This window comes from Balaenoptera acutorostrata, chromosome 14, assembly GCF_949987535.1.
Source record: "Balaenoptera acutorostrata chromosome 14, mBalAcu1.1, whole genome shotgun sequence".
In the NCBI taxonomy this organism is placed as follows: domain Eukaryota; kingdom Metazoa; phylum Chordata; class Mammalia; order Artiodactyla; family Balaenopteridae; genus Balaenoptera; species Balaenoptera acutorostrata.
Window position 1 is genome coordinate 15135707 of NC_080077.1, and position 21864 is coordinate 15157570.

Below are 21864 nucleotides of genomic sequence, written 5' to 3' on the forward strand. Positions count from 1 at the left end.
TCTAGTTGAACATTTAGTTCGGAGAAGCCCAATGATTAAAGAAAAGCAGGAATACTCCTGGGTTGTACATTTCTTGTTGTCTAACAAGAAAAAAAGAAAAACATAAGAGTGTCTTATAAGAAATAACTTTTTCTGTCACCAATTTAAGGAGTCATTTATTTCCTGGGTCCTGGCGTAGGACATATTATGTAACGTAATAGCTGTGACTTCAGTTGGAATTTCACGAAAACAGAAACAGTATGTCGTTTCTCTGGAAGCACAGGAAAATAATAGACAATCTTTTCTATTTCTGAAAGCATTTTGAAAGTGACCTGAGGGAGTATGATTCTTGGAACATTATTTTCTAATGATCTTACAGGAGAACACAGTCTTGAGGTATAACGAGGTAATATATGCCCAGGGCTGAAGACTGGCTTTTATCTGTCCCGGATAGAGGGCCCCTCCATTTCCACGTGGGCATCATGGGGCTGGCGAGTCCCCTTTGGTGATAAAGCCCTTTCCTCCCCTCTGGACTGAGTCAGGAAAGGACTCTACTTTGTACCAGAAAGAGGTACCCTTTGTCTCATTCCCCACGTGTGCACCTGAGCTCACCCTCTTACCTCTGCCACACGGCATGCGCTTGGAATTGACTGGGTGAGGCTACTCACCCTCTATATTGGAATCAAGTCTTCACCCGATTCCATTTGTAGAGATCATAACCTACTGAGATACTCAACCCACATACTGTTGGCTCATCACTTATCATGGCAGGGCCAGTGCTTCTTGTTGCTCTGTCCTGTCTTTGAGGAGGACAATGCCCGAGGATGAGGACCACCCTCTGAGCAGTGTAGAGGCTGGCAGAGGAGGCAGGGTGCTGGGACGCCCAGCAGTAGTTTTCAGGCTAACACCACAGTGTGTAGTAAAATTAACCAGTGGGTTGTTAATAGGTTTGGGTTTTTTTTGGTTTGTTTGATGAAATAGAATAGAAATTATCAATGCATTACTCATGATAAAGGTAAATATTGTTCTGTGAAGCTTTTGTGTCAGTTATTGGTGTGGCTGTCTATGTGTAGGTAGGTACTGTGTATGTGAAAGGGTTTCTCACCATGGGTTGTCAGAAAGCTTAAAAGCTAAAGCTTTATACTAGTAATGTAAAATGCATCTGTGTTTTATAACTTTCGCCTATAATCTGTACATAACAGGAAAAACATGCATTTTTTTCCCTTAGTAATATAGAAGCAACGTTACTGTAATGCACTAATTTCTTTTTTTAGTGAAAGAACATGAATAAAAATAAACTTTCTTTTTTAGGAAAAGTATTCTGTCAGAGTATGTGATGCTCTAAAACAAGAATCATATATAAATTTCTAGCCCCATCTGCTGGAATATGTTTTCTGTGGCCAGAAAAATGAAACATACTGAAACATGGTGGTTTTCTTGGCTTTGGTTTTGTTTTGTTTGGGTTTGGGTGGTTTTCTTTTAACATTTTAAAATAGAAAGGCCTAAATTTAAGTCTTAAATCCAATAACTATTTTAGGTTGGTTTGGCACATTTATTTAAGAACAAGTTGTTGATCCCCATGCTAGAACCTGAAATTTGCTATATATTTATATTTAATGCTCAAAAAATAATGGTTCATTATAAAAATCCAGAAAAAAACATGTCTAAAAATGAAAGCTTCTTGCAGAGTAACATCTTTAAATAATAGGGGAAAAAAATGCAAAGATGACACACACTCTTTCCCTTTACCAAATGGATTTAAATACAATCTTGAAATTGAAAAACAAAGGAAATAAAACCCAAAAATGATATTTATAACAAGTCAAATTGGAAAACCTTGTGAATCATTTATTCACAGAAGATTCATAACTTAAACAGAGACTCACATCCCAGATGTTTAAGGAGAATACAGAAAGTAGTGTGGCGAGCCATATAAGTTATGTAACGTAGGCTAAGCCAAATAAGCTGTGAGACATTGGCTAGAACTCTGACCCAAACTAAATAGGAGATGGTGAGAGAAGGAAAGGTGACAGTCTTCAGAAAATCTGCAAAGATCCTTGGAATGACTAAGTTAAAAACAAATTGTGTTTAAAAATTTATAACCTGACTCTTTGGAGCTCAGCATATATTTTCTCATGGAAGTAGTGGTTGAATGCTTTGACTTGTTCCATTTTTGAGAATGTAAAATAGTGTAAGTTTTTTTTAGCACAGATGGGCCTGGTCCGTAAGAAAGATGATGGTGAAGCAGGCACGAGACAGGGAGTGGGAGGGACTGCATCGGCTGGAGAATCAGGCGCCCCCCCCCCCCCCCGCCCTGACCCTGGTCAGTTACTGCTAGATCTTCCACTGGAGCGAAAGATGGTGGAAATCTGGATTTTGTGTCAAATGGCCATTTATTGTTGATAGTTTGTTCAAATCTTGAAAACACTATGTGGGTCAGCTCTTGAGTTGGATAGTTCTCTGGGCTGCCAGTTTACGGCTCTGATTCTAGAGACAGTCGGCAGTGCCGTTTCTAGTACAGTTATGGGAAAACCCTCCACTGGACTAGCTGTTGTTGACCTTCTCCTTATCTCCTGTCTTCTCCTTCGTGCCTCCTTCTCTTCCCACTCCAGCCTAAACTAAGCATGTCAGCTGTAGCAGTCCCAGAGTAACTCTGACATCCAACCTAATACACTGGGATTTTGCTTAGCAAACTTCAGTAAATTTGTCAGCTTTTGTAGGGTAGAGCCTGCCTGCCATGGCCTTACCTGATGCTTCTTTCCAGGATTCCTTTCTTTCAGCCAGCTTAATCTCATATCCTGCCCGCTCTTTTTAACTCCACGGAGCCTTAAAAGAACAACTAGTGCTGGCACTTCTAAACCTTAAGCGCATAACTGATTCCTGTACTCCAGTAACCAGCTTTACTTTGACTGTATGGATCTGTATGTTTTTGTAAATTCACGTGTTCTTACCTTCATAATGAATATGGGAATCAGCATGTCAGATATCTGCAACAGGAGGGTTCTGCATCCGTTTAGCTCACATTCAGTGACAATTTCAGCTTGTCTGACTTTTAATTTTTTTTCTAATTGAATTAAAATCAATTAGACAATTGAATGTTTTGCTTATGAGCGGATATTTTACAGATTTTAGGTTTTTCAGGTCCTCCGTTTATTCCTCTGCTACTTTTCAAACCACACATTAGAACTGTGTAACAGATGGAAGAAAAAGCAAACCAGAGTTAGGTCATCTCTTGAGAAAGAGCCAGGAGTTAGGTAACAAAAGTGGGAGGAAGGAAGAAATTTATGTACTACTTTTCTTGAATTTCATACTAGGAATGTAGCAGAAAGGGAAAGAATTTAGGAGCCAAGATGAGTAAATCCTAGGAATAAATTTTGATTTAGTGACTCATATACCTCTTTTGATACATATGGGCCAAAGCACCATATGTATCAAAGACAGTAGACTCACTAATGTTCTGATTAATAGATACTAAAGTATAAAATTATGAACAAATGAAAATTCAGATGTAAATTACTTGATAAACTTTTTAGCCTCCCATAAATTTTGATGGTTTAAACATATCTGTATGTGCCGTAATAATAACTATTACCTAAAAAATGTTGAACATTTGTGCTAGTCATGGTTCTGAGCAGTTGACATTCATCAGCTTGTTTAAACTTCACAACAACCCTATCAAGTAGGCATTATTGTTATTCTGATTTTTTTTTAATGAATCTAATTCTGTGCCTGAACTCTTAACACCTCTGCCGATAGCTTTTGAACTTTATTGACCATATTCCATAGTGAGAAATTTATTTTACATTACAGTGTATATGTAGTCACCCAATATACCTATATAGACATATATGTGACAGAAAATGTCATAAAATAAAATTTATCCTTACTATGAATTATGTACTCTAATATTTTCTGTTTTATACTGTTTAGTTTATTTTTTTTTTAAGCTGGTTTGGGCCGACTAAATTGGTATCAGGACTCACTAATGGCTTGTGACCTACAGTTTGACAAAAACACTGTGTGCTGTGCCGTATGCTTACCGTATGTGTGCTGTATAGCTACACACAACATAAACGTGTGCATGTACACACGGGTAAGACTCCTAGTGCAGAAATCCAAAGCACTCACCAAACCGGGACACATTCTCAGATTCACAGAACTTTTAACCAGAGTACAATTAACTAGAGTAAAAATTCTGTAATTCCTTCGTAGATTCAAAGTAATCTCTTGCCTGTACAAGGCTAGTGGCAAATTATCAAATGACCTCAAATAATAATGCTGCTGTGAAAAAGAACCATGGAAGCTCAAGGTTGGACAGACTTTAACTAGCATCTCATCCAGGCGCCTTGTATGGTGCCTAAATCCTATTTTTTGACCAGTCTGTGCTTGAAGCACAACCAGCAGGTGTGTCTCCCTGTTCTGATAGCCCGTTCCATCTCTTTGACGAGTAAGAGAAAGTTCTTGCATAGATTGAGCTGAAATCTGCCTCCTTGTAACTTCTTTCTCTGCATCCTTCTCACATCCTTTGTCTGAACCGTTGAAATGTTTGGAGAAAACTCTCGAGGGCCAGCTTTGCAGCACGCCATCCTCCCTGTAAAGAGACAGCCATCACAGGCACCTCTTGGTAACCCATCTCACGCTTCTCTCTCTGGCACAGGACCTGATGCACTGTACTGCATTTGCAACCGCAGATGAATACCATCTTGGAAGTCTCTCTCAAGATCTGGCCTCCCATGGATATGTTGAAGTAACAAGCTTGCCTAGAGGTACATCTTCTTGAACCTGGGGCCAAGTATGTTAAAATGTATTAGAAAATAATTTTCCTATGATAACTTTCTTAAATATGCATTTGTTTAGGTTTCATTTTCTCTTTTTTTTAAATAAATTTATTTATTTGTCTTTATTTTTGGCTGTGTTGGGTCTTTGTTGCTGTGCACATGGGCTTTCTCTAGTTGCGGCGAGTGGGGGCTACTCTTCTTTGCGGTGCGTGGGCTTCTCATTGCGGTGGCTTCTCTTGTTGCAGAGCACGGGCTCTAGGCACGTGGGCTTCAGTAGTTGTGGCACGTGGGCTCAGTAGTTGTGGCTCGCAGGCTCTGTGATGCACGGGCTTAGTTGCTCCACGGCATGTGGGATCTTCCTGGACCAGGGCTCGAACCCATGTCCCCTGCATTGGCAGGTGGGTTCTTAACCACTGAGCTACCAGGGAAGCCCCTCATTTTCTATTTGAAGAATTATATCATAAAAGTGGTGTTGAATCTCTTTATACAAATGACATACAAAGATAAGAGATTTAAAACATATTCACAGAGAACTTAGTTCGAAGATTAAAATCAATATGGTTTATTCAGCTGTATTTATAGGATCACTCTTACTTGGGATGATCAAAGGCCATGACACTTCATTTCTGTCATGTTAAAAAGTTATTTTAGTATTACAGAAGAACCATAAAATTGATAGAAATGTTGGGGAGAGCCTTTAAAGAAAAATTTACCAGTACAGTCCAACACTTTAAAACTAACAAAATTAGTTAAAAGATAAACTCAATGAATATTTTAAAAGAGAATTAAAATAAACTGAGAGGATTTTAGGATAGTGTGAGGAAGGCTTGAGAAATCACCTGCTTTACGTTAAAAAAATGACTTGGAACACTTTGATGGAAGATTCATGAATTTACCTCAAAGTAGCAAAAAAATAGTAGGTTGAAAACCTCTCTGCTACAGAGAAAATTCTTAAAAGAGTCACCGACCCTGTAAGAAACAATCGAAATGTCATTATGCTTTCTCAGCCTTGATGATCTGAACCGACTGTTTGTACTATTTGGTGGCAAAAAACAAACATAATTGACTTAGAAAAACAGAGCTATGTCCAGGGCCTCTAAGAAGAAAAATTGCCCTGAGGTATTCTTTCTTGGCTGATTCCAGAGGCTGTCAGCAGGGTGGCCCTGTGCATTACACACTTGGGGGCTTCTCATACTATTCTCACTGGCCTGGATCTTTCCCACTTCATTTGTGGTGTTCTCGGCTATATGGGTGAGCCTTGCCCTCTATAGATGTAGAACTTAAGGAAGTGTGATTTCACCAAAGAAAAGGAGTTTAGGAGTTGGTCTCTATCTGAATCCCCCATTCCCCAACCTCTATCCGGAGCTCTGAAGCTTTGAGGATCCTAATTTTATGTTAAGAAATTATGTTGGTGGGAAAGAAAGATTCTTTTCGTGGCTGCACTTCTATTCAACAGTTCTCTCCCCTAAAAGGACAGATTGTGGTAAAGAAATGAAAATAATTGGCAGTGAAACATCAAAAGATAGAATTAGAAAATGTTGAATTTCCAAATGATTCTGAGGTGCGGCTTTTCCAGTGTCTTTTTCTCCTGAGATCGTCCCTCCCACCTCCTGCTTTGCAGTAGCAGTTTAATGAACAGTCTGTGAAACAAATCTTAAATACAAACACATGCATTGAAAACTATGCTCTGAGGATAAAGCAACTTCTAATTTGTGGGAAAAGGATTAAATATTTCTGTTTTCTGAAAAGGGTTATTTTGTATTTTGTTTTCTATTAAAATGTATTTAGTTTCAAAAAAGAAATTATGTAACATTTTACATATTAATATTAGTATATTTATTAATTGATAGACTAACATGTTATATATAGTTTACATTATAGAATATTTATATACTTATAATAAATACTACTAAACTAATATACAAAGTAACTACTTACTGGTGAATATTTGTATATGTATGTATTTAATATTTAAAATGTTAAAATATTTAAATAGTTATAGGTGACTATCATGGTAGTTCTCATGATTAACTTTGAAATCAGATATGTTTTGAAATGGACTGTATCTTTGTTTCTGTATGTCTTCTATTTTCCACACTTTATACAATATAATTTAAAACTCAGTGAAATGAGTAGTTTGAGAATATTAAAATTATATTATTAATAAAATGATTTTTAAAGGAAGAGACTATATTAATGGCTCTTCAAATTTTATTTTAAATTACTTTTACAGAAAGAAGTTTAATTCTTTTTTCTTTTTTTTAATTGAACTATAGTTGATTTACAGTGTGTTAATTTCTGCTGTACAACAAAGTGATTCAGTTATACATATACATTCCTTTATACATATACATTATTTTTTATATTCTTTTCCATTATGGTTTATCATAGGATATTGGATATAGTTCCCTGTGCTATACAGTAGGACCTTGTTGTTTATCTGTTCTCTATATAATAGTTTGCATCTGCTAACCCCACACTCCCAATCCATCCCTCCCCCACCCCCCCAAATTCTTGAACCTTAGTTGTACTGATACTAAGACTTTAATAATTATCAACTGGACTAGCGATTACTGAATCAAAATGGGGGTGAATGAGTTTTAAATAGCACTAATAATAGTGTCACAGGTTGTTGAATATTTTGTTCAAGTAATTTCTTACGGTCTTTTCATTTTCATATATTAAATACTTTCAGAAACCTTAGTAGAAAAATGGACAGTATGTTGTAGAGCACTTCATGGTATATGAAGAAATGATCACAAATACTTTGTTAAAAGTTTATAGGTGACTTAAATCTTGTGTCACATTGTGACATAGCTTTTTGCTCATTTATCACAGATGCAGCAAATATTTTGGTGATAGGTATAGAAAACTCTGCAAAAGAAGGTGATCCTGGAACAATATTCTTCTTCAGGTAAGACAAGAAAGCAACTCCATTGGAAGATGGGCTGTGGCCAGGTAATGTGGTCCTTAAAGACGCAGGTGTACCTTCTCTCTTAACAGAAGATGTTTCAGAATTTATTTGTGATTTAAATTTATCCTTTGGTTCTTATTTGAATAGGAGAGTTTGTCACTTTTAGGTATCTGCTGGTAAATCCTCTTATGAAATAAAGAATTTCCCCCCCTAGGGAAAAGATTAGGGATTTTTTAATTCATTTTGTTCTAAATTAACTTTAAGCATTATGTCATCTTTGTATCATCTATGCAAGTTTTTCGCACCGCTCATAATTCATGACAGTAAAGGGTGCACTTAACACGTTATAAAAAGAGAGCATTGGACAAAGCTAAGGTCAGGAACCACTGGTGGAAATAATGGTGCCCTGCAGAACGCAGGGATTTAGGGAACCGAGTGGACTCTCCCAGCTTCCGGCCTTTCTGAGAGCAAGAGACTGAAGGAAGCCCAGGCTGAGGTCATTAACAGAGGCCCATTCGGGTAACTTGGTGTGTACTTGCCTTTATTTGTAAATGTGGATTTTCATTTACTAAGGATATGTAAGCATCTTATTTCCCATTCATCTTCAGTGCCCCTTATCAGGTGCTTGCTACCTGCCCCGCTGTCTTTTTTTCCTTTTCCTTCTTCTCCCTCTGGAGCTAAAGTTTTAGATCCCCTTACCTCTCTAGAGACTTCAGACTGGGACCCTGATCCACATACATTTATTCCTTTTATTTAAAGGTTTGTTTTTTTTTTTAAGGTTGTTTTAATACCAGATACTCCAGAGTAGCTGAGTGGAAGTGGTAATGATAATAGAAACCATTTAAAATAATCTCATCCTCACAATGTTTGAGGAAGATCTTTTATGCCCACGGGTCAGAAGGATTAAGTGAATTACCCACAGTCAAAGGACTAATAAGTGGCAGAACAGAAATACATGGAACATCCATAAGAATCCAGATTTTGGTGAAGTTTCTGTGGTCTTAGTTCTTACAGTTGATGATAACCGGAAGCTCTGTCTTTGTTCCTGTGGATGCCTTACTTTCCTTGGACATAATCAAGAATTCAACATTTAGTGCCGGTAGAAAAACACCCCTTTTGACTTGAGTAAGGAATTTGGATTTCTGAGGTCCTCTAGATCAGCATCATCCAGTAGAAATACAATGCAAGGCACAAATGCAAGCCGCGAATGTAATAATATATTTTCTTACAGCCACATTTTTAATTTAAAAAAAGATGAATTTAATTTTGACCAACACTAATAATAACATCATATATTGCCTGAAATTAATTTTACTGGTATATTTTATTTAACCGCACATATCTAAACTATTATCATTTCAACATGTAATCAGTCAACAATTAGTAAGATTTACATTCTCCTTTTCGTACTAAGTCTCTGAAACCCGGCGTATATTTTCCACTTATAGCAGCTCTCAGTTTGGACCAGGCCTGTTTCAGGTGTCCGGTAGTCACATGTGGCTTGAGCGCCATACTGCAGAGTTCCTGGGATCTCTCATCTGCTTGAGGTGCTTCTCTGAACCAGGGCTCTGGCCGTGGCCTTAAACACCTCCCAAATCCATATCCTGAGACCCCACCCTGGCCTTTTGCCACACTCACTGCTTGGTCTCCCTGCCTGTCTTCTCACCCCACCACCTGTCTGTCTGTCTGTCTGTTTGTAGGCAGAGCAATTTTTCAGTAGGTAATTCTGATCACTATACTGTCCTTAAAATTCTAAGGAATGTGACCAAACGCCTTATCACAGCACGAAGTTCCTTCAGGGGTTGGCTCCTCCCGCCTCTGACCTGCGTGCCCTCCACTTGCCCTCATCCGCAGCCATTCAAACTACTGGCTCTTTATTCTGAGACGTTGCCTGCCCCCCTCGCACCTTTTCCTGGAGCCTGGGGTATTTCCTCTGCTGTATTTCCTCTCGTTTTCTCGTTTGGCTCTGCTGGTCCTTTAGGAACTGTGTCCCTCCGGTGTACATCCACCTAGATTCTGCGTAACACTGTTACAGCGTGGCTCACACTATTGTAATCGGTGGTCCGTGGGTCAGTGTTCTCTGGATTGGGACTTCCGTGAGCAGAGGATCTAGACCATACTCACCTTTGCATCCCAGATGCTAAGCACAGACCCACACACGTACTAAGCACATTGCTTAAGATGGTTTGAAGAATGGTAATGGGAACATCATATTTTTACCTTTCTTTTCTTTTTTTTTTTAATTAATTATTTATTTATTTACTTATTTTTGGCTGCATTGGGTCTTTGTTGCTGTGCACATGGGCTTTCTCTAGTTGCGGCGAGCGGGGGCTACTCTTCGTTGCGGTGCGCGGGCTTCTCACTGCGGTGGCTTCTCTTGTTGCGGAGCATGGGCTCTAGGCACGCAGGCTTCAGTAGTTGTGGCACGCAGGCTCAGTAGTTGTGGAACATGGGCTATATAGCACAGGCTCAGTGGTTGTGGTGCACGGGCTTAGTTGGTCTGTGGCATGTGGGATCTTCCCGGACTAGGGCTCGAACCCGTGTCCCTTGCATTGGCAGGCAGATTCTTAACCACTGCACCACCAGGGAAGCCCCTACCTTTCTTTCATTTCTACCCTCCTTCCTCTGGTGCAATGACCCAGAGCTGTAACTCCTTTTTCTTTTTTTTTTTTTAATTTACTACCTAAAACAGCTCAACACATCAGACTTCAGAAATCAAAACAAGCTCCCTAACAGTTTTTAGACTTAAATTTTGTCAAAGGCAGACTTGGATTGTGAGGGCCTCCTGTGGCTTTGTTGCAGGTCTTCTCTGAGCACTGTAGGCATGGCTGGCATTATTTCATAGGTGCCTTTACCATCTGAGGCTTTAATTTATCTCAGTCTCTTTATTACACAGATATTAAAACCATGACCCTTTATTCTTTTCTGATAGCAGAATCTGCCTAACGAGAGCTAATGAGACAGGTCTCCAAAATTTCCTTATTCTGATATCTGTACACCAGAATTGAATCAGGGTACTTCTGTGGTGGTGCAGTGGTTGGGAGTCCGCCTGCCAATGCAGGGGACATGGGTTCAAGCCCTGGTCTGGGAAGATCCCACATGCCGCAGAGCAGCTAAGCCCGTGTGCTACAACTACTGGGCCTGCACTCTAGAGCCCATGTGCCACAACTACTGAGCCTACGCTCTAGAGCCCGTGCTCCACACAAGAGAAGCCACCGCAATGAGAAGCCTGTGCACCGCAACGAAGAGTAACCCCCGCTCGCTGCAACTAGAGGAAGCCCACGCGCAGCAATGAAGACCCAGCGCAGCCAAAAAGGAATTAATTAATTAAAAAAAAAAAAAGAATTGCATCAGGTATGAAAGAGTCTAGTTACTTGAAGTTATATGGTTTTACAATAATAGTTATTTATTCTGCAAACCACAGGAGAAATCCGTGAATTTTTGAGGGGTCAGGTTTTTTATCAAAAATTCAAAAAATAGCTTTTGTTTATCATATCCATCCAGGGACCATCATGTCAAATCAATAATAAATCATATTTTTTAAAATTGGCATTCTAGATACATTCTAGAAGCTACCTAAGCATGGTTTTATGTGTGGCCCTAAAGAATGTATTCCACCTTTAACTTAGTTTATTCTTTTAAATCAGGGAAGGAGCTGCTGTCTTCTGGAATGTGAAAGACAAAACTGTAAGTATAAATAAAGTGTGAAAGTATTAAAATTTAGTTTTCTGAGAATAAATTGTTAATTGGCACTCAGTAATCTGAGCAATTGGAAGATAAATTAACAGATAATCCTCAGTTTATTTGCTCTGCATTATGTGATGTTGATTCTAGCACTGTCATCTTCCAGAATTTTCTTTTTGACTTAGAAGTTTCCTACATTTTCCATTCTCTGAGCACACAATAATTTGTGGAAAATCAGAACAATCCTAGCTACACTGCAGACAGAAGGAAGTATACTTCTCATGTGATAACCTACAAAATGAGTAATGTACACACAGTTCACTGGAAGCTGGCTGCACTGAGTCTTATTTTATTTTATTTTATTTTATTTATTTATTTTTTTAATTAATTAATTTATTTATTTATTTATTTATTTTTGACTGTGTTGGGTCTTCGGTTCGTGCGAGGGCTTTCTCCAGTTGCGGCAAGCGGGGGCCACTCTTCATCGCGGTGCGGGGACCGCTCTTCATCGCGGTGCGCGGGCCTTTCTCTATCGCGGCCCCTCCCGTCGCGGGGCACAGGCTCCAGACGCGCAGGCTCAGCAATTGTGGCTCACGGGCCCAGCTGCTCCGTGGCATGTGGGATCTTCCCAGACCAGGGCTCGAACCCGTGTCCCCTGCATTAGCAGGCAGATTCTCAACCACTGCGCCACCAGGGAAGCCCTGAGTCTTATTTTAGATCAAGTTTTCTAGAACTTTTTAACTCACTGGAAATAATTTCTTCAATATCCCAATCATGATTTGTTTAATACAACCGTTTCAGAGGCAGTTTGGTAATACATATCAAAGCTTTATATTTAACTCAGCAATTTTACATCTAGAAAGTTATCCAAAGGAAATAATCACAGTTATATATGATGAATGATGTATAGAAATGTTCATCAACACATTATATACAATAGCAAAAATGAGAAATAACCAAAACACATAATAATTGGAAGTTTGTTAAATAACATCCATAGCATGTATTTAGGATGTACATACTACAGCTCTTAAAAATCACGTGGGAAGAAACCAATTCCTGAGGAATTGGCTGTGTATATGATACAGTTAAATTAAAAGAGCAGGTTACAAAATATAACCAATATAATACCAGAGCTGGTAAAAAAATATGCCTCATACAAACCCAGTTTTACTGAAAGGAGATACACACACAGGGGGCAGGGGGAGGGAGACTGGGGAATGGTTTCCTGGAGAAAAGGAAATATAAATGAGCAATAAATGCAAGAAAAATGTACACATTGGCTATTTGAATTTGCAAAGATGTAAAAGGCTGACAATACCCAGTGTTTTTTAAGAATGCTCTCATTAAAAAAAAAAAAAAAGAGTGCTCTCATAGGCACAGATGTAGAGAACAAACATATGGACACCAAGGGGGGAAAGGGGGGGGTGGTGGTGGGATGAACTGGGAGATTGGGATTGACATATATACACTGATATGTATAAAATAGATAACTAATAAGAACCTGCTGTATGAAAAAATAAATAAAATTCAAAAAAAAAAGAATGCTCTCATAAATCTTTGGATTCTAAAGTTGGAAAAACTGTTCTGGAGAGCATTTTAGAAACATTTATCAAAATTATAAGTGTGCATGTCTTTTGTTCCAACAAATCCTAAAGAAATATTCCCACAAGTCCTTGAAGATACACGCATAAGGCTGGCACATGCGACATCCTGATAGTAGAGAATAGAAAAATACCCCCCATGGATGGACAGTTAAATCAATTATGGTTCCTCTGTGAAGGAGAATAGCACTGAAAATGTTCATACGTACAGTATCATCCCATTTATATAAAAAGCAAACTAAATGTACATACATATACACATAGGGAAAAGTCTGGAAGGATATGCACCAAGTTTAATGGTGGTAACATTAGAGGATTAGAAATTCAGGAGACTGACTATACTGCTGAACTGAATGAATAAGCATTTTCAGAACTCTAGTGGAAGACTGATGAATTCATAAAAGTGTTAACAAAAGATCAAGATGAAAAAGAAAATTAATTACATAGGACTGAGTGAACTGATGAGGATGATTACAATTTTTGTGACTTTCTGTTTGAATAAAAAAAAAAAAATCCCACAAGGACTCGGAGGCAAAAAATATACAAATCAATTTTCACTGCAAAGTAAAGGAGCTGTTACAGTGGAGGATTACTGGACTGAATGTCAATATTTTGACATAGTATGAGTGTGTTTCGTGTTTGGTAATTGCAATCATTGTTACTTTTGTTGTGGTCATCCATTTACAATTCTTGGTGTCCGTTTATCTGTTGTAAAAATAAAATACAGTGTGTGTGTGTGAAAAAAAAAAAGAAATTCAGGAGAACAGAGAGAGATTATCACTTTCTATACCTCTGTGTTTAAATTTTTACAAGTGTGTTACTTAAACTTTTTGTTTTGAAGATTTAAAGAATACAAACCATAATGTTATTAGGGGTTTTCTTTGGGTTGTGGGATAATGGTAGTTTTTGTTTTCCTCCTTAAGCTTGTCTGTGTTTTCCAAATGTAAAAGCAAATGAATATATCATTCCAATTAGTTTAGTATCACCATGAATCTGCTTTCTCCTTAAAACCTAAAGAACAGAAGAAGTGTTATCAAATGTAATAAAAAAATGTTATAAGCATTAACTCTATAACATTATTCTGTACTGAGGGAGTCGGTTATAATTTCAGGTTAATCTTCCTTTTCTTCTAGATGAAGCATGTGATGCAAGTTCTTGAAAAACATGAAATTCAGCCCTATGAAATTGCATTGGTACACTGGGAGAATGAAGAGCTTAACTACTCAAAAACAGAGTAAGCAACTTTTTATCAAATTTATGAAAAGGGCACTTGGAATAACTAGGCACAGCAGTAGAGAAGATAAATTATTAATTTGGAGACTAATTTTAAGAAAAAAGTTATTGGTACAAATACAAAGCTGAAACAATAAATATTAGTGGATAGATATTATTTTTATAGCTTCTCAGGCTACCCATAAATTAAAACAAGTAGACAGTATAACCCCAAAACAGTAAGTTTCCTAAGCAGCCAAAATCAGTAATATAGTGTGCCTTCGTTAGAATGAACCTGTTAAATTATTGTAGTAAAGTCTTCTCTTAAGTAAAGCCTTTTTGCTTTTTTCCCATTGACTTTGAGTATAAAAAGTATGAAGTATAATGACGGGGTGCTCTAAGAGAACCACTTGTGGAAATGGGGATGGGTACCACTGCTGTACCACTCTCGGGTCAAATGTATGGGTAGGCAACGTACTGGCCAATTTCCATGTCACAGCAAGGGTGCAAAAATGAGGAGGGGTATTAGGGCGGAGAGAGAAGGCAGAATGAACAGGATTAAAAGGTCTTTTCTCTCAGGGAGGTACTGGTCTAGTGGAATGTGAGAAGGAAAAAAAGTCTTTGTATTGAGAAAGTAAGTGACACAAGCAGAGCTTTAGGGAAATTTGGAAGAGACACCAGCTATAGAAAGACTAATTGGGATAAGAGCTAAGTGATAATAGCCAGCGATGAGCTTTCCTGTATCATCTTCTCCTCCACCAACCTTTGTGCACGTCTTCTGGTCTCACATCTCTCGTGAAGGTTTAGCCTATACTTTTCCTGTTTGCTTGTGATACTTACACTCCCAAATTCCCTCCCTTCCCCCTCCTCCCCAGTCGCTCCAGAGTTCTCTACATATACATCTTGGTTTGTCACAGCTGCCTCATCTCCCTCCCCATCCTCACCATGTCCATGTGATTTCAGATTATATTGTGTATAGTTACATAGTTTTATATTCAGCATTTTTTCACTTAGCAAATATTGTAGGCATTTTCCCTTTTCTACTAAATATCCTTTCAAAACATGCTTGTTCATTTTTGTTGTGTGAATTCCTATAAATGAACCGTTCTTCTGTTGAACATTTAGTTTCTTTCCTGATTTCTTACTATTCAACGTTTGACCATAGAAAGTTTTTTTTTAATGTATATCTCTATTCATTTGTCTTTTTTCTTTAATAAATTTATTTATTTATTCATTTATTTACTTACTTACTTATGGCTGCGTTGGGTCTTCGTTGCTGTGCGCGGGCTTTCTCTAGTTGCAGCGAGCGGGGGCTACTCTTCGTTGCAGTTCACGGGCTTCTCATTGCAGTGGCTTCTCTTGTTGCAGAGCACAGGATCTAGGTGCATGGGCTTCAGTAGTTGTGGCTCTCGGGCTCAGCAGTTGTGGCACACGGGCTTAGCTGCTCTGCGGCATGTGGGATCTTCCTGGGCCAGGGATCGAACCCGTGTCCCCTGCATTGGCAGGTGGATTCTTAACCACTGTTCCACCAGGGAAGTCCCCATAGGAAGTTTTTTGTACACAAATCTTTCCTTGCATCTTTGATTATTTCCTTAGGATAAATTCCTAGAAGTGGAATTACTTGGATCATAGGGTATAAGAATATTTGTAAGACTCTTGATACAGATTGCCAAAATGACCTCTAGAAAGATTATAAAGATTATTTTTCAAAAGAAAAAAAGTACTTTTTGCGATTTAGAAACTACTTTTTTTTTTTTTCTTAGGGGACAGTCAAAACTTCACAGAGGGGAAATCAGGTTAAATTCAGAGCTAGATTTAGAGGACGCCATTCTAGAGAAATTTGCTTTCTCAAATGCTCTTTGCCTTTCAGGTAAGTTACTACTACTTATCAGAGACGGTATCACATAGTTTTCATTTCATCCAGGGACGTTGAAATATTTAGTAAAGACTTTGACATGTTTTCGCAGAGTACTCAGCAAAGCCTTATAATTCCTTTTCCTTTTTTTTCCCTCCAAGAGAAAAATATATGTAGTATAGAGTATAATATATAGTATCTGTGCTACAGTTATTCATTCCTTATTAATGGTATTGATAAAGCTTATCTCTCCAAAAATATTCTTTTATGTTGTTGCTGTTATTATTATTATTATCACTACCTTTGTTTTCCCCTCTCCTTCTCTCTGAGATTGTTAGTCTTAGATTGTCTCTAATCCAGGCAGAGAAAGCACAGCCTTCTGTGATTGGGCACAGGCCTCTATGTAGAAAAATACACTCTGGTTTTTCACAGGAATGGGACAGAGAGTCACGGTGGCTCTCAGTTTTTTCGGCAAGATCCATACACCTGAACAGAACTGTAGAAGTTCTCTAAGAAATGCTCCTGCCACCAGTCTGCACTAGGCTGCTGCTGTGGTGGACTGCACATACCATCCAGGCGGCTTCGGGACTTCTGAGCTGTACACACAGCCCAGAGGAGTGGAGGGAAGGTCAGGAAGGCCTGATTTCTGCCCCTCTACAGAGCCACCCTTCGTTCCTCTCAGCTTCTGAGATGCAGTATGAGAAAATCAGGGGTTCTACCCAATGTAGCTTTGGTCTGCCAGCAGGGCTTGGAAATCCACTCACTTTCTTCTGTCTCTTTCTACTTAGTGCCATCCTTTGTAATAATAAGTAACGATTCTTAAATTTCAGTCTCAAATTTTTTGGACATCTGCTTCTTAAACTGTTGTTGAAATGGCAGTGAAGGTACTGTGCAGTTTTACATTTTGTAGACACATGAATATGATGATAAATGTTCTGTTGTTAATTTTTTTTCCCCCAGTGAAACTGGCTATCTGGGAAGCATCACTGGATAAATTTGTTGAATCTATTCAGTCGATTCCAGAGGTAATTATACCAATTTTATGCTTGTTTTCAAGGATTGAGTTCTATTGGGGAAAAATACAAATTTCCCATTATAATGATGAATTTAGAAGTATAATAAAGTAATAATAAACATTAAGAAAGCTGCACTGAATTTAAGCAGGAAAAAAAAAAACCCGCTTACATATAAAATGACAAAATAAGAAACCTTTTAAAACTTAAAATTCAAATTACTTTTCTCTAATGGTATAATATTTTTAATGTAACTGAATTGAAGGGAAATAAAATGAAATGTTTCCTCTCTAAGGAAGGAAATTATGACCACTTTTCTCAATTAAAAAGTGTCTTGACAAATTACAAGGAAAATAGTGGCATGAAAAATGCATCTAAAATTATATCAAAACTTCAGAATACATTAAAAATCACGCTTACTGTAATTAACTTTGTTTTTACTGTGAAAGGATAATTGTACTCGGGAAAACAGCCCCTGGTTTTTCATTAAGAGATTAGGAATGTACATCATAGAAAATGCTAGTGAGAAGGGAAACCTGTGTATGTATGTATCTATTTTCCCCCTCCCAAATAGGCTTTAAAAGCTGGGAAGAAAGTGAAACTATCTCATGAAGAAGTTATGCAGAAAATGGGTGAACTCTTTGCCTTAAGGTAAAATTTTCTCTGTAAATGAAATATTTCATATATTTAACAATCTCCAGAAAATATCCCTGCAGCTCTACAGTAAAGAGCAAACATTTGTATCTTTATGGGAATTGCAGCTGTTTCTATTTCATTCATTATAAGCATGGAGAACTCTTACCCATTAGAAGCAGTTGGGCTGTATTAGGAATGTACTGGAAAAAATTGTGCATGTGCAAGAGAGACCATAATTACTCTACGTTAAACCTACGTCAGCGAGCGTAGGAGGTGTTCTTCAAAGGTGGGAAGATGCATTCTAGAATTTGGACAAGGGTAATTCTCAGTAAAAGTATATCACTGCATCATAATGCTGAATAGACCTAATTGCTACGGAAAAGTGATGTACCATATTTCATTGACTCTGAGACACCATAAGATGCCACAAGAAAGTGAAAATGCTGCCCACTAACATATGAGACAATGCTTTTTTATCACAGAATTTAATTTTGCACTACGGAAATAGCTCTTTCAGTCTTACTTGGATGTAGATTTATCACATTTCCTCTTGGGCATACATAAAAAGGAAAGAATAAGAGAAATAAGTCGTCTAAGGCAACGACAACTAAGTCTCAACTGCCACCTGTAAGACATCATCAATTTTAAAGATGCCTCCCATTTTCAGAGATGTTAAAATGGGAAGAAGAGTGTCTTAAAATTGATGAAATACAATAGTACATCATTTTAAATTAAGTTAAAAGGTCTTCAGTTTATTTTATTCTTGTAGTTTTCCCAAGATTTATGGAATGAAACACCCTGAATCTTGGTGTTATTCTCACTAGGCAGGATTCTCAGTGTTTCGGCCTTTGTCGTGTGTGGGGTGAGTTACTGGAGTTCCTTGTCAGTAGTTTACCTAAGAGTTGCTTTTCCACATTCTCCTTAGTTACTTGCCCTGGAGAGGAGAAGCGGTCCAGTGTTGCGTCATCTAGGCCCTTCTCAAAGCTCAGGGGCCCTAAGTCAGGGCACCAACAAAAATAGAAAGCTCTGCATGAGAGCGTCCCGCAGCGCATCTGCAGCCTTGAGCTCGCTAGGAAGTGGGGGAGATAGACTCCTCTGCCCTCTTCTCTTGGTCCTGCGAGCAGAATTTGATATAGCGAATTATAATACTGGGACTCAGAAATTAGAACTCAATATACTTAGGTTTGTGAATAGTTTCGTAGAGTCTTACTGTTGTTATCCTAAGTTTTTGTCTCTTTACGATAAGAGTGCTTATGTGTTATTCAAAGGAATGTGGCGAATCTATGACGAGAAATAGAAGTAGAAATGTGGCAGTCACAGATTATACATGGTATGATCCTACTTGTAAGCAAACAACATAAATATTCATCTCTATCTTGATATGTATACATACTACCAGACACGTAGGTGTATGTGCATGCGCACACACACACGTGCGCATGTGTGCATGGAAGCAGATCTGGAAGGACACAGGAGAGTACTGGCACGGCCGAAAGGATTTGAGTTGTTAGGGTAAGGGGCCTACCAGTGTTTTCTGAGTTCTTCTCTAGGGTTTTTCTTTTTTATAGTGAACGGCTATTTATGTGTTACTTCTATAACATAAATTTTTGTTTAAAAGCAAACTCAGGCCTCATATGTAAAAAAGGTAGAAATAGAGAGAGAGTGTGTGTGTTTGTGTGTGTGTGTAAAACTAGCAGTGGCTACCCGCAGGGAGCGGGAGAAAGGGAAAAATGGGGATAAGAATAGGAGTAAGATTGGTCAATCTTTACCTTTTTCTGTCTTTTTTATTTTTGAGCCATCTGATTACCTATCCACACACACACAAATATATGTGCATGTATATTGTAACAAATTTTAATGAAAAAAGAAGCTTAGAAATTTTTTTTTTAATGTTTATTTATTTATTTATTTTGGCTGCGTTGGGTCTTCGTTGCTGCACGCAGGCTTTCTCTAGTTGCAGCAAGCGGGCACTACTCTTCGTTGTGGTGCTCAGTCTTCTCATTGTGGTGGCTTCTCTTGTTGCGGAGCACGGGCTCTAGGCGCGCGGGCTCAGTAGTTGTGGCTCACAGGCTCTAGAGCACAGGCTCAGTAGTTGTGGCGCACGGAATTAGTTGCTCCGCAGCATGTAGGATCTTCCCAGACCAGGGCTCAAACCCGTGTCCCCTGCATTGGCAGGTGGATTCTTAACCACTGCGCCACCAGGGAAGTCCCTAGAAATTTTTTTAATTGGGTTTTTTCTCTCTACTTCATAAATGTTAATATAAAGATTGAATTAATTTGGTTGCACATTTTGAAAATTTTTTGTTTACATGTTTCTCAGAAGTATTACAAGAATCAGCATTAAAAACTACTTTTATAAAGCACCATGTAAATAAGAAATAAACTTATTTACAAAACAGAAATAGACTCACAGACATAGAAAACAAACTTGTGGTTACCAAAGGGGATGGGGGGAGATAAGTTAGGAGTTTGGGATTAATATAGCCACACTGCTATATATAAAATAGGTAAACAACAAGGACCTATTGTATAGCACAGAGAACTATACTCAATATCTCGTAGTAACCTATAATGGAAAAGAATCTAGAAAAGAATATATATATATGTATGTATGTGTAACTGAATCACTTTGCCATACACTTGAAATTAACACAACATTGTAAATTAACCATACTTCAGTCAATCAATAAATCAATCAATAAATATCTTCTTCAAAAAAGAAATAAAATAGACTATGATTTTTTAATTCAAGATAAAAATTAAAAGTTAATGATTTTCCTTTTTTTAAGACACCATATAAACTTGAGTTCAGACTTCTTGATCACTCCTGATTTCTACTGGGACAGAGAAAATCTGGAAGAACTTTATGATAAAACTTGTCGGTTCCTCAGCATTACTCGTAGAGTTAAGGTACGTATTTTGCACTTCTACTGAAAGGGACACAATGTCACCTATAAGTTGTACGACTGTGTGAAGAGAAGTTTTTAATTAAGTAAATGTGTTTAACTGCTTTTGGAGAAATGTCTTGTTTGACTTCTACTCAGATCTCTAGATTTCCCATTCTAGTTTTCCTGTGTACAGACAGTTTTCAGCTTTCACGTCAAAGGATATTCTGATATTTGCTCTACAGACTAGATAAGATTGGTGAGAGTTTGGAGGCCTAGTGGTCTGTTAGGAAGTTTCTCATCAAGTTTCAAGCAAGAGTTCATGGGGTCCAGAACTTCACTGGTGACACTGAGAATAGAAATGAATTTTTAAAAGAATCCTTTAAGACAAATGAAGTGGTTGGTACTGGGAGGCCAGGGAGAAGGAAGAGTAAGGATGACTGACGTTTGCTGTGGGTGACAGGTAGAAAGATGGCAAAACGTAGAGAGGTTGGGGGGAGGGGAGGAGCCACATTTAAGATATGTTGAGAGTAGAGTAGCAAGAAGACATCCAGTTAGAACTGTCTGAAAGCATTTAGAAGCGTGGAAGCGAAGTTGAGGAGGGAGGCAGCCGATAGAATGATGGAAGTGCATGGAGGGCGTCATGGTGGAGGTAGACCACCCGGGAAAGAGAGCAGAGGACAAGAGGGACAGTAGTACCATGTGTGCGCATAGTTCTGTCACATTCAGTCACACGTGTGGATCCAGGTAACCACAAGATCTGGATGCAGAACTGTTCTGTCACCACAGAGATCTCCCCTTGTGCTTGTCCCGTTATAGTCACACCCTTCCCTCCCCGACCATCCCTAACCGCTGGTAATGAGTAATCTATTCTCCAGCTCTGTAATTTTGTCATTTGGGGAATGTTATATAAATAGAATCGTACAGGGTGTGACTTTAAAATGGGCTTTTTTCAATGAGTATAATACCCTTGAGAGCCATCCAAGTCATTGCCTGTATCAATCCCTGCCTTCCTGTGAGTTACTTAGCCATTTGGGGGGATTCCATTTTGATTTATCTGTATGGTTTTTGAGTATATCTCTTTGCATAGATATTTAGTGGTTGCTCTAAGTGTCACATTATACATACCTAGCTTATCACAATCCACTGGTTTCAACATTTTGCCAGATTAAACCAAGCGTGCAAACCTTACTTCTCTTTACATCCCTTTACTCCCCACTTTGAGAACTTCATCAGTGTTACAATTTTTGCTGCAGCCACCAAACATAATTTAGAAAACTCAAGAGGAGACAGAAATCCTATTG

At 38.3% G+C, this 21864-nt stretch overlaps 1 protein-coding gene across 5 annotated transcripts in view; it reads left to right on the top strand.

Moving 5' to 3' along the window:
* The window catches only part of RMND1 (required for meiotic nuclear division 1 homolog), a 37622-nt gene that overhangs the window by 6872 nt on the left and 8886 nt on the right, over window positions 1-21864 (top strand). For 4 of the 5 annotated variants that reach the window (XR_009005183.1, XM_007196869.3, XM_007196870.3 and 1 more), the window contains 8 exons: window positions 4637-4745; window positions 7596-7671; window positions 11319-11358; window positions 14093-14193; window positions 15935-16041; window positions 16987-17051; window positions 17614-17690; window positions 20465-20585. Coding sequence is in view for 4 of the 5 variants with exons in the window: in XM_007196869.3 (XP_007196931.1) it covers window positions 4637-4745; window positions 7596-7671; window positions 11319-11358; window positions 14093-14193; window positions 15935-16041; window positions 16987-17051; window positions 17614-17690; window positions 20465-20585 (696 nt within the window). In the remaining variant the exon portion in view is untranslated. The other variant, XM_007196872.2, reaches the window with a different exon arrangement.